The sequence below is a fragment of the Argopecten irradians genome, chromosome 1, assembly GCF_041381155.1.
Source record: "Argopecten irradians isolate NY chromosome 1, Ai_NY, whole genome shotgun sequence".
Classification (NCBI taxonomy): domain Eukaryota; kingdom Metazoa; phylum Mollusca; class Bivalvia; order Pectinida; family Pectinidae; genus Argopecten; species Argopecten irradians.
The window spans coordinates 4288025-4302677 of NC_091134.1; the positions used below are offsets into that span (position 1 = coordinate 4288025).

The following is a 14653-nucleotide window of genomic DNA, read 5'->3' on the forward strand; positions in this document are numbered from 1 at the left end:
TTTCGGTTTGATATTTCAGAGAGGTGTTCCAGCCAACACGATACTTTCACTGTAAATGTTTGATGGGTCAATATTTTGAAAATTTCAGTTTTGATATTTTCACTCGGGTGCAAAAATACCACACATATTTTCACTATTGAACTTTTTTTTATATTTCAATGGAAAGGTGTAATAAAATTATAATTAAACAACCAACTCGGAAAGAACACAGTCATCCTGAACATCGACCCCAGCACTGCTACAAGAAAACATACAAACATCTACAGATCAATCCTACACAAATGATTAGCCATTCATGACAAGATTACTGAAGGCAAGTACATTTGTATTCCAAAGCAGAGAATGCCCTTAAGATGTGTTCAAGACCCACACATATACGCCAAATTGAGACATATCGTGGACTGCACTAACCCCATTACTTACGATGTTTGTATGTTGATAGTTGACATCATTGTACCGCCTGTAGACAACTCAGCACATCATTTGGAAAAAATCTATACATTTCGACCCAATTTTAACCATGGATGTTCAACCTTTGTGCACTTTTGCTGCCTGGTCGTTTGTCTATTGTCGTTCTAGTCATGGAAACGTCACACAAGTAGAATTTATTTGTTGTTTAATATAATTATATTAATAATATTTTCTAACCTGCAGAAAATTATTAAGAAATACTTTGTTTTATTACGGAGACATGACACTCTGCGTTTGTTCGGATATTTTCTAACCTGCAGAAATAGTTGAGAAATACTGTACTGTTTTATTCCGAAGACTTGAAACTCTGCGTTTGTTCGGTGCAGCACAATCAATGATCAAAATACCTACTAAGTATATCAAGTTTCCTCACCTGGAATTTTGCTAATTAGGCAATGGTGAGTACCTGCAATGATAAATTCAAAATGGAGACGTAACCAATCTCCCCATTGATTGGTCAGACTAAGATTCCAAACAATCAAGGAGTGGTATGATCCATTGTCTTCTTTTTGTTTTCTCAGTCACGCTCAGGCATGGAAAACAACCTGACAATGAAAACTTCGTGTGCTGTGAATCTCTTACCAATAGGTGACAATGTTGCATTTAATTATAAAAAAACCAATTAAAATTATTTGATTTTAATAATCTTGCGAATAAAACCATCTACACAGTACAATATCGACCTGTACCATTGTAAGGTCATTAAAACCTGGATCATCTACGTTTACATTTTATCTAACCCTATAATCATCAACTATAGTCTAAAATCAAAGAACTTACACCAAAAAACCACAACTAGCATTAAGTGGTCTGCATTACTTTTAACAAAAATGAGTCATATGTCTAAGGTTTTTTTTATTGTATACTGAATAATTACATACATTTCATATTTTGATCCATTTAGTCCAGATGTAGATTAGGAATTATTAGGTCGCCCAGTTTCTGACATACAGGGTATATTAGAATAGCAACATGTACATCATTTGTCAGCATTTTCTAAACTTACTTCACGGAGGAGGCATAGACTGACGAAATAGTTATATGTGCCGTAACTGGGCGAGCATTTTTTCATGTTGCTTTTTCTTTATTTATCCACTGAAAACCATAAGGTTTGATGAATTAAACTGTGAAAATCATTGAAATGGGCAGACAGACATGCATGGTGCCTTGTAAACGTTAGTTACAACACAGAATTAATGCAATGCAAAATTGTAGTTTTTATGCCTTATGTTTAGATGGAAACATACCTACCATTTTACAGTTATTAATAACAATGTATTACGTAAAATGAAATTGTAGACCACACGCTGACTTCATGGTCTGACTTTATGTAGTACTCATTTCACTGTACTTTATTCGTAAATACAGCTGTATAGTGATTTTTGGCAGTACCAATTTTCCGCTCTAATTCGTATTTGTGCCCTGTGTGTATTTAAATTCTCAAAATGTTGGTAGCTTTTGGTGTTGAATAACATATTAAAATTTTTTCAGATTCGTTAGTATGAAAAATACGACACACATAATTTTAAATGTGTACGTATTTATTTTACATTTGATATATCATGTGTATCCATTCAGAGATCCGATCCTCAATGTTATATGATTACACGTATCCAGTGGGGAAAATGCGGTCTGTATGTAAGTGCACAACATCTGCCCTGTTTTATACACTCTGACCATATCTGTTTTGCATTGACCAATAACAGACTCCCGACGTTTGCCCTGGTCAATCCCATGATTTATCTATAGTCTATAACTATGCTATGAAGATAAACAGAATGTCAATATTCGATCACAGCATGGACAGCTAGTGTTATATATAATTTAATGACAGTATCTGCGCTTGTCAGTCCATCAGAGTCACTGTTGAGATACTTATCACACATGAGTATATATCACATTCAGTGACTGAGTATACACTGAATGTGTAGACACTGATATAGGTGCGATCATGGCCACCAATGATACTCTCATAGACGATTCCTTACTGAAACCTTTCAATGTCTCCTTTGCAGTTGTGTTTTTGATAACTGCTATTATCGGAATATTTGTCAATGGCAGTATTTTGTTTGTCTTCGGGAAGAAACATACATCGGTACTGAATCCGACCACTTATTTTGTTCTTTTGCTGACAAATCTGGACTTCTTTATGTGTTCTATTAACTTGCCTATGGTTATAGTATCCAGCTTCGTTGGAGATTGGGTGTTTGGAACACCAGGATGTATCTTCTATGGATTTACGATGACCTGGATTGGTTTAACTATCATTGCTGTTCTGACGATGATATCGTTTGACCAGTACATCGTCATGACGAAGAAAAACTACAAAAGCAAACGAAGTAGGCGTATGTCCAAGCTTGCCTGTTTAGGGTGTGTGTTGTGGGGGTTAGTGTGGGCCATCTGTCCTCTGGTCGGGGTTAACTCCTATGTATTCACTGTGGAAGACGTACACACGTCTTGTGCCGTCAACTGGAAGAGCAAGGCCGTCATTGACATCTCGTATACATCGGCTTTGTTTGTTTTATGTTTTTTTGTTCCATTCGCATTCATTTGCTTCTTCTACGTCTGCATTTACTTGAGGGTAAGTATACCTGATGTTTCGTTATTTGATATACTTTGATATGTGATGTTGTCTCAAACTTGATTTTATTTACAACTGAAGTCATCCATCATATAAAAATATGACTAGGATAGGATAACTGTGAATTGTATTGTTTAACGATAAGATCAAGAACGATCAAGAAAGCTGTGACTAATTGTCTATTGTATATATAAACAGGTGGTTAGAAGCTTCTAGGACAGTTTTTAATTTCGACAGATTAAAAACTGAAAATAGTAAATATATACGCGTACATTAGTTTACCTATAGATCACATAATAAAATTGTGTACTCGTGAGAATCATTGGACATGAAACTTGCTACCAAGCATACAAAGCGCTCGCTTCCAAAAATTATTGAACGGGGGATTTGATTTTAGCGGCGTGAAATTGTTACTAAAAGTTAACGAGTTGTATGCTTTGTTATTATGTAAGGCGTGTTTCAACAGCCTCCGACGACAGGCTGTGCAACGTGAGTTGTATGTGAGATATACATGTCGAAGGAGCGCTAATTTTAGTGTTTGGCATATACAAAGGATGACAATTTATTAAAATTTTCGTGTTGAATTGTACCTCGTTGACGATTATATATATGTTTATTTATAGAATGTTCAAAAAAATGTTCTTTGTACATCTACATGTATTATATATTTCTTCAAGAATAATACCTTCATGACAAAAGTATTTCGCCTCTAACGTTTTTAACCCTCAACCTTCATGACAAAAGTATTTCGCCGCTAACGTTTTCATATATATATAAGTGAAAGCTGAAAACGTTAGCTGCAAAATACTTTTGTCATGAAGGTTGAGGGCTGAAAACGTTAGCTGCAAAATACTTTTGTCATGAAGGTTGAGGGCTGAAAACGTTAGCGTCGAAATACTTTTGTCATGAAGGTTAAGGGCAGGTTTTTTTCTTGATATCACAATCGCCTGAAGATAGCCGGAAAGGCCTGAAAACTTTAGCGAAAATGAATGCTGTGTTGATATCTTTAATATCTACTGATGCACAACGTCTTTTAAAAGTTTTAGTATAAGCTTATATATATATATCACGAAACAGCGAAAGTGCTAGAGGAGGGTCGATGAGTTTTTTATATATATATATTTTCAACTCTACATCGACACGCACTTTTTTCTTTATATATATATATATACATATTTAGAATGATAGAGTAATCTAATCCATTTGGCGCCAATCCTATCAAATGTCGAGCTTACAAAGTATGCTTTTTAGTCGTAATTAAATTAAATATTTTAAAGATAATTTACTTTTAATTTATTTTTAACATAAACCACATTTTCGTTAGTGTTATTTTATATGTTGCGAAAGCAACATCAATTTCTTATATAACGATCATATCATCAACTCTTAAACAATATTTGATTGATAAACCGGTACAATTTAATTTCCTGGAGATAAATGTATTTATAGTAACACTGCCCTCAAGCTGTATCTCTGGGGGTTTAGGAGGAGCTCGATTAGGAAATCATGTCTTGATGATAGAAGGACGTCAATAGCTAGCTGGAGTATCGGAATGATAAGGTATAGCATGGAGCTGGCAGAGTAGCATTCAATGCTTTGTTTTATACTCGCACACTTTGAGAACGTAGAGCCGTAGTGCCTGATAGTGAAACAAGTCCTACGTAAATCACAAGAGTATATAAGAATCATTACTGTATCAGCTTATTTTTATCATAACGGTCTTGGTCACAATACATTTAGTTTTTGCTATCTAACGGAGACATATTTGTGATATACCTAAAATGTGGTAATACTCTATCACAAGTTTGACGAAAGTGCTTTTTTGAGGTTGCTCTAAATAATACGTTTTTACCAATTCAAGGAAACTGTATGTAGCAAAGTTCTGTTCAGTCTTGATATTGCCTTTGGCCGAGAGAACAATAGATATACTAAACATCAACAATCTTATTTTTTCCGGCTTATTGACAATTGGGACCTTATAGAACGGAGGCTTAAACATAATATCGTGCGCTTTCGGCCAAAACTGGGGCTTAAGCCTCCGGATTATTATATGTGTCAACATTATCGCAGTTTGTATTAGGACGAAACTTCAAGAACCAAACGAAATCTCGTCAGTAAACCTACATGACTATAAACAACATGAAGAAAGTCGGTGACATTTATTCGTTTAAATGAAAACTGTGATGACCTATATAGGTAATAATTTGTGTATCACACATGCGATTCACGTGTAATGGCCACGTTGTGTGGTGCTATAAATAACTTTATATAATTTCCTTCGAAAAGACATGAATATATATATATGTAAAAATAAAGTCTCGATGTAAATTTGATCATGATACAGTTTAGTTGTATTGTCTTGTAGGCTATATATATATATACTTACGAAAATATGCATACAGACGATTAAATAATGATATGCACAATCATTTCTTTGCTCATTGGTAGGGATAGGCACCAGTTGCAGCTCTAAAGACGACACCATTATCTGTCAAAAGTCGTTTGAGCTACAATAGTGCAGCTACATTCTTCACGTGTTCTTTACCTCAAAATGATTTCGGATAATCTACTTTTCTCGCTTAGATATCACCAGATATTAAAACTAAAACCCTTGCAGTAAGCATATTCTATTCTTAAATAGCGAATTCAAGAAAACTTTGTTCGACCGTGATTCCAATTTGTACATGAAGTTAGATTAGTGAAAATCTGATATCCTGTTATGGCAGCCCCGTCAATTGAACCACCTGGGGTTTAACCCGCAGTGTGATCCTGACAGGGTATGCTATATGACGTTTTCGCTCCTTACGTTTGACAGATCAGTAAAATATTTTCCACTCTAAACAGGTGAGCGCAACGCATAAAATCTGCCAATGAAATTACACACGTGTGCTTTAGGAGTTGCACGAATATTATTGTTGTTCTCATGCAGAACGGCTAGCGCAAAGCACAACTTAGTTTATATTTCTTTTGAAAATTACTCATCAATACTCGTGATAATAAAGTTATATTCCAGTCTACCTTTAGTTTTCGGTTTACTCTATGTGAAACAGATGGAAGTATACTAGGCTATGAACGCACATATGGTCAAATGCTTGACCAGATGAGCATTCATAGCCTCATATAATCCGATCTGGTTTACATAGAGTAAACCGAAAACTAAAAGTAGAATGAACATATAACTTTATATCGCATACAGGTATATATATATACAGGCTTTTATAACACATATATGTATGTTACATTTAGGGCGTAAATAAGAGAGCACAATCAAGAGACTCTCTACAGCTTCTCTATTACAGTTATCATATAGAGATTGTCATCGTGCACTGTCAAATATTCGACCTCGTCAAGGTCTTGCTATGAGATATTAGTCTGCATGCGTTGTTCGTGAATTAATAAGCTCAGTAGATCTTTACGCATGTTGTTAAATTCACAAGGTTTTAAAAGAGCAATATTAACTCTGTAAAAAGACAGTAGAGTCGAATTCGGCTCCAGACACTTTACATACTGACAAACACAAGATATTAATATATCCTAGTGTCAATGCAGTCCCTATTGGTAAAAGGGAGTAAGATTATCTCCTCTCAATAAACAATTACTTTTTCTTACTATATATTCAAGCCTTAATTATATACAATCTAGAAATCAATGAAGGAAATATGATTTTGTACTGACAACTCGTGGCTTACATTACCAGTCAGTACGAATAGAGTGACGCAAATGAGTCGTGTAACAAGACACAAAATGTGGTTGGTTTCATGGGCAAGATAAATGACAAATATAAACACACCACCTGTGATAAAAATTACATGTACAATCCAATGAAGGTTCTAAAACATAAGACACACCTGTATGTGCCCTACCCTAACAGATTCACCAACTGTATAGTTCTCTTATTTAAAATGGGAAGACTTACAGAATACATCAAGTTTGCTTCTGAAATTTTATTTAAAACCTCAGAATATTACCTAAGGGTCAAAGGCTGTCCTTATTACTCGATTTGTTTATCTTTTCTTTCCAAAATGTGAATGTGTAGACATCCATTTATTTTTATTATTTATCAAAATATATGCCTGTATTGACGACGTCACGTCTTGTCTAGCAGGTATGGACTGTCTTTTCCCTGTAATAGACAGAGTTACCTTTTCCATAGCAATTGCGGGGCAACCCTGTTAAGTGTGAGATGTAATCGTGTCCATTTTATGTCTACATAGTCAGTGGACGACTGGATTGTGAAATGTCGATGTTGGCTGTTCGATTACTAATTTAATCACCAGTTTTCCAAATACTTCCTTTACAATTAAGAAGAGGCACGTGGGTCTTAATAGTCACATAGTTATGACATACAGGTGCATACCGTAATAATCGAGTTCTTTGTGGTCAACAAGTGGACCACCGGCCTTAACAACCATTTGACATACTTGAAACAATCAATCATAGCAATGCTTTTATTTATTTTTGTCGTTCACTAGTGTTACCGGTATTTGTTTGGGACTTAAAAGTTATAAAACACGAATTTTATTTTTAACATTACATTCAAAAACCCTGAACAGTGTAAATTATGGAAAACCAGTTAATTGTTCGGTCGCTATACATGGATTGCCTCGGAAACATTTCGTAATCAATTTTAGAATATGCCCGTACCACAGGACATGTATATTTTGTATGTTTACAATACTCGATATCACTGAACCCTTTGGCACTAAGCTACATATTTGGGAACCTTAGATATACAACTGTATCAATAAAATTGTACAAAAGTAAGTTTGTATTTTGTAGGTGAAAAGCTGTCCAAACATAAGAGGAGTTTCTATTCTTTCCAGGCAGGAAGAACGACAGAAATACCTTGCGATGACAATATTCCTAATGATAAGTATGTAATGAGTAAAAACGACATTATTTGTAACGATTGGTACTTAGATTAAAATCACTTATCACTTGGGAGTAATATGGATCCTTTATGAAGCTAGCTTGGTCCAGTTTCAATACCTGTGTATGACCTTTGGTCCCATTATCTGCTTTAAAGTCTAATTTAAAATTGAAACTACAGTTAATCAGAGGAGTATAATGACATCCATTTTAATTTGATAACAGGATTTTGTGTCACGACAAATTATTGTATGGAATAATTATAGTGCCTTGTCACATTCCCATCGGTTTAAACTGTTGTTGTCGTTTTCAGGTGCGTTTCTATTCTCCTGGTGTCCCTACGCTATTGTGACGTTGTGGGCAATTATCGGTGACGCAAGCACTATTCCTAATATGGTCACACTTTTGCCAGCGATGTTTGCCAAAGTCGCCGTGATCTGGAATCCGCTTATCTACGCATACCGAAATCGTGAATTTAAAAGGGCATGGCTGGAAATCTTCTCACAACATCAATGAGCATATAGTTCAAGATGTTTCATCATTCCATGACGTCAACATACTTATCCACGGAGACGCCATCATTCCGTTACATTATGTGATGTGTGATTATTGGAGCATATAAGTTGTAACAAAAGCCTCCTTGGAGTGTAACAGGACTGACATCATCTTTTATTCATTCTGACGCCTACTGTATGCCAGGAAACAATGGTCTCTGGTGGCATTGACGATGTCTCATTAGTCCTTATCAATGTGATTAACAGTATATATCGGCCTCCTCAGGTCCCTACAAACTATTGCTGTTTGATATGACAGAGGAGCCAATGGATACATATATCAAGGTATTCTCTTAATCAAATTTACTTCCAGCTACGGAACGATTTCGATGTAATAAAATTAGCACTAGTACTCTATGTTCGTAAAGCTTGTTCTACTACAACGAAGTGTTTGGTTAGTGAGTATTACCTTTGAGATACTGTGTGATAGACTCATTGGGTCACAATACAGCCAACGAATCTTTGATACCTTTGTGTGAAAGAAGGTGTCGGATAATTTCGTGGTATTGACATTGCAATGACATCGGTCTGGGTGTCGAATCAAAAGCCTTAAGACGAACGTTAGGGTATGTCAAGGCCGGCCACGCCTGGATGAATTATCAATATGCAAATTCTGTTGGACAGAAGAATGAATGGGGCCCGTATTTCCCAGATGTTGCCATACTCCGATTGTTTTGTCTCACCTGTTAACTAATACTGTAAAACAGTGGGGATTCGAATCTTATTAAAACAACTGATTGGTTTGTACATTTAATGTAATTTAATGTGAAGCTGTGTCCATACATATAGTGTAATTATAGTAATATTGTACATTAGCAGGTCATATTAGCATATTCTCTGAATTATTCATAATTTGGAAATGTCGTCTAGACACGTCCTCTCGACCCAGTTTCAAACAGAATGCGTTCGTTCGTATGATGTCTGCAGACCGTCGCGACGCCATACATCAGGTCATCCTACATTATATGAGTATACTATATCAGAACCACACGTGACGAAGGAAGACACAGATATTACAGGGACAAAATGTCCAGTATGAATGATAACTTCAGTAACGTACTGTTCTAGTCCCACTCTGTTTGTACATACGTGATGGTTTAAGAATTTGTGGAGGAGAAGTGTGTCCATATCTGTATTATTATGCAATCGTCCTTCAAACATTTCAAATGTCAAATTCACATGCTGTGGATATGAAAAAGGATATCATATCCACAAGGTTCAAATATCTATTTCACACACATTTGATGATATACTATTTAAGCATTAAACTATCTTCCTGTGGCATCTATGGTCTATATAGCGCATTATGAGATGATGCGTTATGGCGTCTATATAGACCATAGATGCCATAGGAAGATAGTTTAATGCTTGTATTTTCATTATCAGCTCATTTTAAGGTCTCTGCATTAACATTGTTTAAGCTAGATCAGAAAAAAACCGTTTGTCAACGGCGATTTAATCCACAAGATGAAACAGCCATTTTGACGGTGATCAGTTGACGTCACCACGTCAACATTAGTGACGTCATAAATGTCACATTTTGGGTGTGTCAGTTATACCGTCATTTACTTCACTTTGCCTTGGTTAGTTTATATCGTAGAAGTGATAAATGTAAATATATATGATTACTATCCGGTCTTCTGCTTTATGTTTCCTTTGTGCCCCGTCCCTTCAACTCCCGTCCATAAGATTTACATGTCTTAAAATTATTTCCCTTGACTTTTAATGACAATCCCTATCACTTTTATAAATATTTTTCATTGTCCATTAAATATTGTATGACTGCAACAGTTTAAAGTGAATAGTCGGGCAAAGAAAACCAGTCTAAATGCGTTCATTGGCCTTCCAAAAGTTCTCACATATTAATACAACGGCCAAGTTCTGCTTAGTTTCCCAGTTCTGACCATTAAAGTAAAGAAAAGTTGAAAGCATTGAAAGCGAGGCTGCGTGGAAATGTAACCACGGACATAGTGAGCCGGGAGAACGTTTTAGAATTTCCATACTTTAAATTAATTTCTTCGTACGCAGACAGATTTCGACGAGAGATTTTATTTTTCCATTCCATAAGAAATTATACTGGATACATTCACACCATTTTTACCGACTTTAGCCATCCTTGCCCGACTGTTCACTTTAATAACATTTGATGTAATGATATTATTGATGTGTCATATTTTTGCAAGTCATAGTTAAGTACACACTAAACATCCATGTACATAATGTATTTATATTTCATAAACGTTAGTATTGAAGATACGGAACCTTGTTTTGTAATTTGAGTCTGATGCTGTATGTGAGAAATGTTTGTTAGAGGATGAGAAGAGTTACTATTGAGCTTTTACGGACAAAATGTCGATATCATGACTGATCTTTGTGGACAAAATGTCGATATTATTACTGATATTTGTGGACAAAATGTCGATATTATGACCGATATTTGTGGACAAAATGTCGATATCATGACTGATCTTTGTGGACAAAATGTCGACATTATCACTGATATTTGTCGACGATATGTCGATATCATGACTGATCTTTGTGGACAAAATGTCGATATTATTACTGATATTTGTCGACAAAATGTCGACATTATCACAGATATTTGTGGACAAAATGTCGATATCATGACTGATCTTTGTGGACAAAATGTCGACATTATCGCCGATATTTGTCGACAAAATGTCGATATTATTACTGATATTTGTGGACAAAATGTCGACATTATCACTAATATTTGTCGACAATATGTCGATATCATGACTGATCTTTATGGACAAAATGTCGATATTATTACTGATATTTGTCGACAAAATGTCGAAATTATCACAGATATTTGTGGACAAAATGTCGATATCATGACTGATCTTTGTGGACAAAATGTCGACATTATCACTGATATCTGTGGACAAAATGTCGATATTATTACTGATATTTGTGGACAAAATGCCGATATTATACTGATCTTTGTGGACAAAATGTCGACATTATCACTGATATTTTTGGACAAAATGTCGATGTTATGGCCAATCTTTGTTAACAAAATGTCGATATTATGACCGATCTTTGTTGCCAAAATCTTGATAAATACTTGACTGATATTTGAGGCAAAAGTCAATGTTCGAGCAGACGAGATGGGTCTTTTGTTTGTTTTGTGTTTGTTTCTATAGCACATGTTACCGTTGAAATGTAAATATAGTGAAAACTGCTTCTAAATTTTGTGTGTAAAATGATATGTATGTACATCGATAACTTTGCTATTCATCATTTAAATGGTGGAGAGGGTACCCAATATCATACAATAGATTATAAAAGGTTATCAATTATCAATTAACTCTGGATATCGGTAGGTAGTTTATTCACTAACAATACGAGTTATACATTTTTTTGAATACTTTTTGTTCACATATTAATAATTTTTATTGTACATGCTTTGCTACATAAATCAGCTGCTACCACAAAGCGAATATGGCCTTGATGCTTTAAGTTGGTTGCTAAGGAAGTGATATTTTCTATTACGTTAAAGAGAGATTAAGTGGTTGCTAGGAAAGTAATATTTTCTATTGCGTTAAAGGGAGATAAAGTGGTTGCTAGGAAAGAAGTAAGTTCAATTGCGTTAAAGGGTGATTTAGTGGTTGCTAGGGAAGTGATATTTTCCATTGCGTTAAAGGGTGATTTAGTGGTTGCTAAGGAAGAGATTATATTCATTGCGTTAAAGAGATATTTAGCGGTTGCTAGGGAAGAGACAATTTCTTTTGCGTTTAAGGGAGATTTAGTGGCTGCTAGGGAAGTGATATTTTCTATTGCCTTTAAGGTTGATTTAGTGGTTGCTAGGGAATATATATTTTCTATTGCGTTAAAGAGATATTTAGTGGTTGCTAGGGAAGAGACAATTTCTCTTGCGTTAAAGGGAGATTTAGTGGTTGTTACATAGGGCAGTTGGAGATTGTGACCGAGATGCACAAGTCTTCTCAGAAAGTGTTGAAATGGGAGAACATGGGAAAAAGAAATGTAAGACAGGCCAAGGGCATTTAACAATTCACTGGCGATAACATCACGTGCAGCGTATCTGTAAACAGCATTAACGACATATCGTGACTCAACATACAAGGCTGCGATTCCTCGTGCTGACGAACGACCCTTGCTGATCCTTTCAATAATAGTCCCTCTGTGTTTTATGTTTGACAGACTCGTGCAATATCTTATGGTATTGTGAAAGCTTCCTAGATACCACATTACCAGTTACTTACACGGAAAAAACATTTCTATGATTTTAACTCTAAGTAAAATGGGTAGATTTACGTGATTTTAAGTGTTTGCGGTCTGACTTGCATGGTATTATGTGATTAAATCATTTCTCAATATTCCGTTGATAAAATTTTCTCGATCAAATCAATGACTTGCGAAAATATCCTCCCGCAAAATAACCGGCTTTACTTTAAGTATGGTATAAAATCGTTAATCGGTAATCTATATACACATATCGATTTCGACATCTTTACATATGGTATACAATTTCTTATCCTCTGTTTTCTTGGACTGCAACACTGCTTAGATTTCCTAAAATATTGTTGTGATTTTCATTCGCATAACTTCCGGTTGTTACATCGTGTACATTTAATGTATTCATGGTTGTTTGTATTGTTGATTTTTATGTGTCCGTTGTTACTGTACAGCCAGAAACAATAAAATTGTCAAAATATTGTTGTGAACAATAAACGTATTCTCCATATCTGTTTTGACTTTTTAAAGAAGCATGCTTTATTTACAAAAACAGATAAACATTTATATATGATATGTGTCATTGTTTTGAAGGGACAATTAAGTGAGGTTAATTCTGTTACATAACCACGAGGCAATATATGGCATAAATTTATGTTCTACATTCCTTATGAAACATGTAGCATGATATATTAACAAATTTGTGTCACTGTGTTTTAATTCATACCGTTGAAATTCCAAATGGTATAGCAATACGATTAAGTATGTACAGTATGAACGATGTACCCACACCCGAACAAAAGTCACAAAAGTTAAACAAATGCAATAAATAACCATCGAGGAGTTGATAAAATTGGTTTTTAGACAGTAGCATTCTCTTAATAACGAAACACACTATTGTTAGAGCGATTTGAGTAGTTTTGGACAAAAGTTGCATTAACCCACGAGCAAAGGCCAGGGTTCGGCATACAAGACGTCCGAACGCAGTGTGTAATGGCGGACAGCAAGCGAGTTTGAACATTTTACATATATTTCACCACCATGGACCTTTTTGGCATAGCTCAGTAAAACCAACTCATCTAATTTCCATTAGAAAAGGCTTCTTTCCGCTATATGTGCAATATTCTCTTAGACTAAATTGTCCCTTTAAAGCTGACAATGCAAGTTAAAAAATGTACATTTGAGATTTAAAAAAAAAATTGAAGATTTTTTTTTACAATATTTGTTTCTGAGACAGCCCCTTGCGTTTCTATGGACAGACGGACGCCATTTTTGTTTGAACTCTGCTTGGATACGTGACGCCTACCGACCCCTATATAAAGCGCGTGAATCGACACACGTGCGTTCAGTCATGTACATAAACACCTAGAAGTTGTCTACTGTGTATCACCTACTAATACATAAATCTATATATGGTTCTTAGAAAATTTATTTGAGAAAACATTGAAAGTACTAACCATTTTATCATTATGGCATGGCCTCAGGTTACACGTAAATACGTATTGGGTATATATATAGTACAGTATATTACACCTTGAACGGCGAACGTTCGACTGATTGCACGTGTGTGTGGTTCACGCGCTTTATATAGGGGTCGGTACCCGGTGATGTATCCAAGCAGAGTTAAAACAAAATGGCGACTGCCCGTCCTTAGAAACGCAAGGGGTTGTCTCAGAAACGAATTTTTAAAAAAAAATACTGAATTTAAATTTTTTTTTTATCTCAAATGCATACTTTTTAACTTGCATTGTCAGCTTTAAGAAAACTATAGTTACACATATTAATAGATCTATTTATAGAGAGACGGGTATACACCCGCTGGTTTTATTGCATCGCATAGTTCCTTTCCAATGCATTAGCTTTTGTCTGGAATTGACAGTCGCCCAATTAGCATGGCCTCATGTTTTATATCCTGACTGATCCCTACCAGAAAATGAGGATTGACAACAGCTTTGACTAG

General features: G+C 35.3%; 1 protein-coding gene across 1 annotated transcript; it reads left to right on the plus strand.

The window, feature by feature from the left end:
* The first annotated feature begins 2422 nt into the window (after nt 1–2422).
* Nucleotides 2423–13269, plus strand: LOC138315605 (rhodopsin, G0-coupled-like). Its single transcript, XM_069256750.1, has 3 exons — nt 2423–3052; nt 7832–7925; nt 8235–13269. Exons 1-3 carry the CDS (start codon nt 2423–2425, stop codon nt 8435–8437), a joined length of 927 nt encoding a protein of 308 aa, XP_069112851.1. The 3' UTR covers nt 8438–13269.
* The last annotated feature ends 1384 nt before the right edge of the window (nt 13270–14653 follow it).

Bases quoted from the DNA above. Each gene is read 5' to 3' on its own strand.
- LOC138315605 (XM_069256750.1), top strand. From the start codon at position 2,423: ATGGCCACCAATGATACTCTCATAGACGATTCCTTACTGAAACCTTTC. The intron at 3,053-7,831 runs GTAAGTATACCT...TGTATTTTGTAG, and splicing joins ACGTCTGCATTTACTTGAGG to GTGAAAAGCTGTCCAAACAT. The intron at 7,926-8,234 runs GTATGTAATGAG...TGTCGTTTTCAG, and splicing joins GACAATATTCCTAATGATAA to GTGCGTTTCTATTCTCCTGG.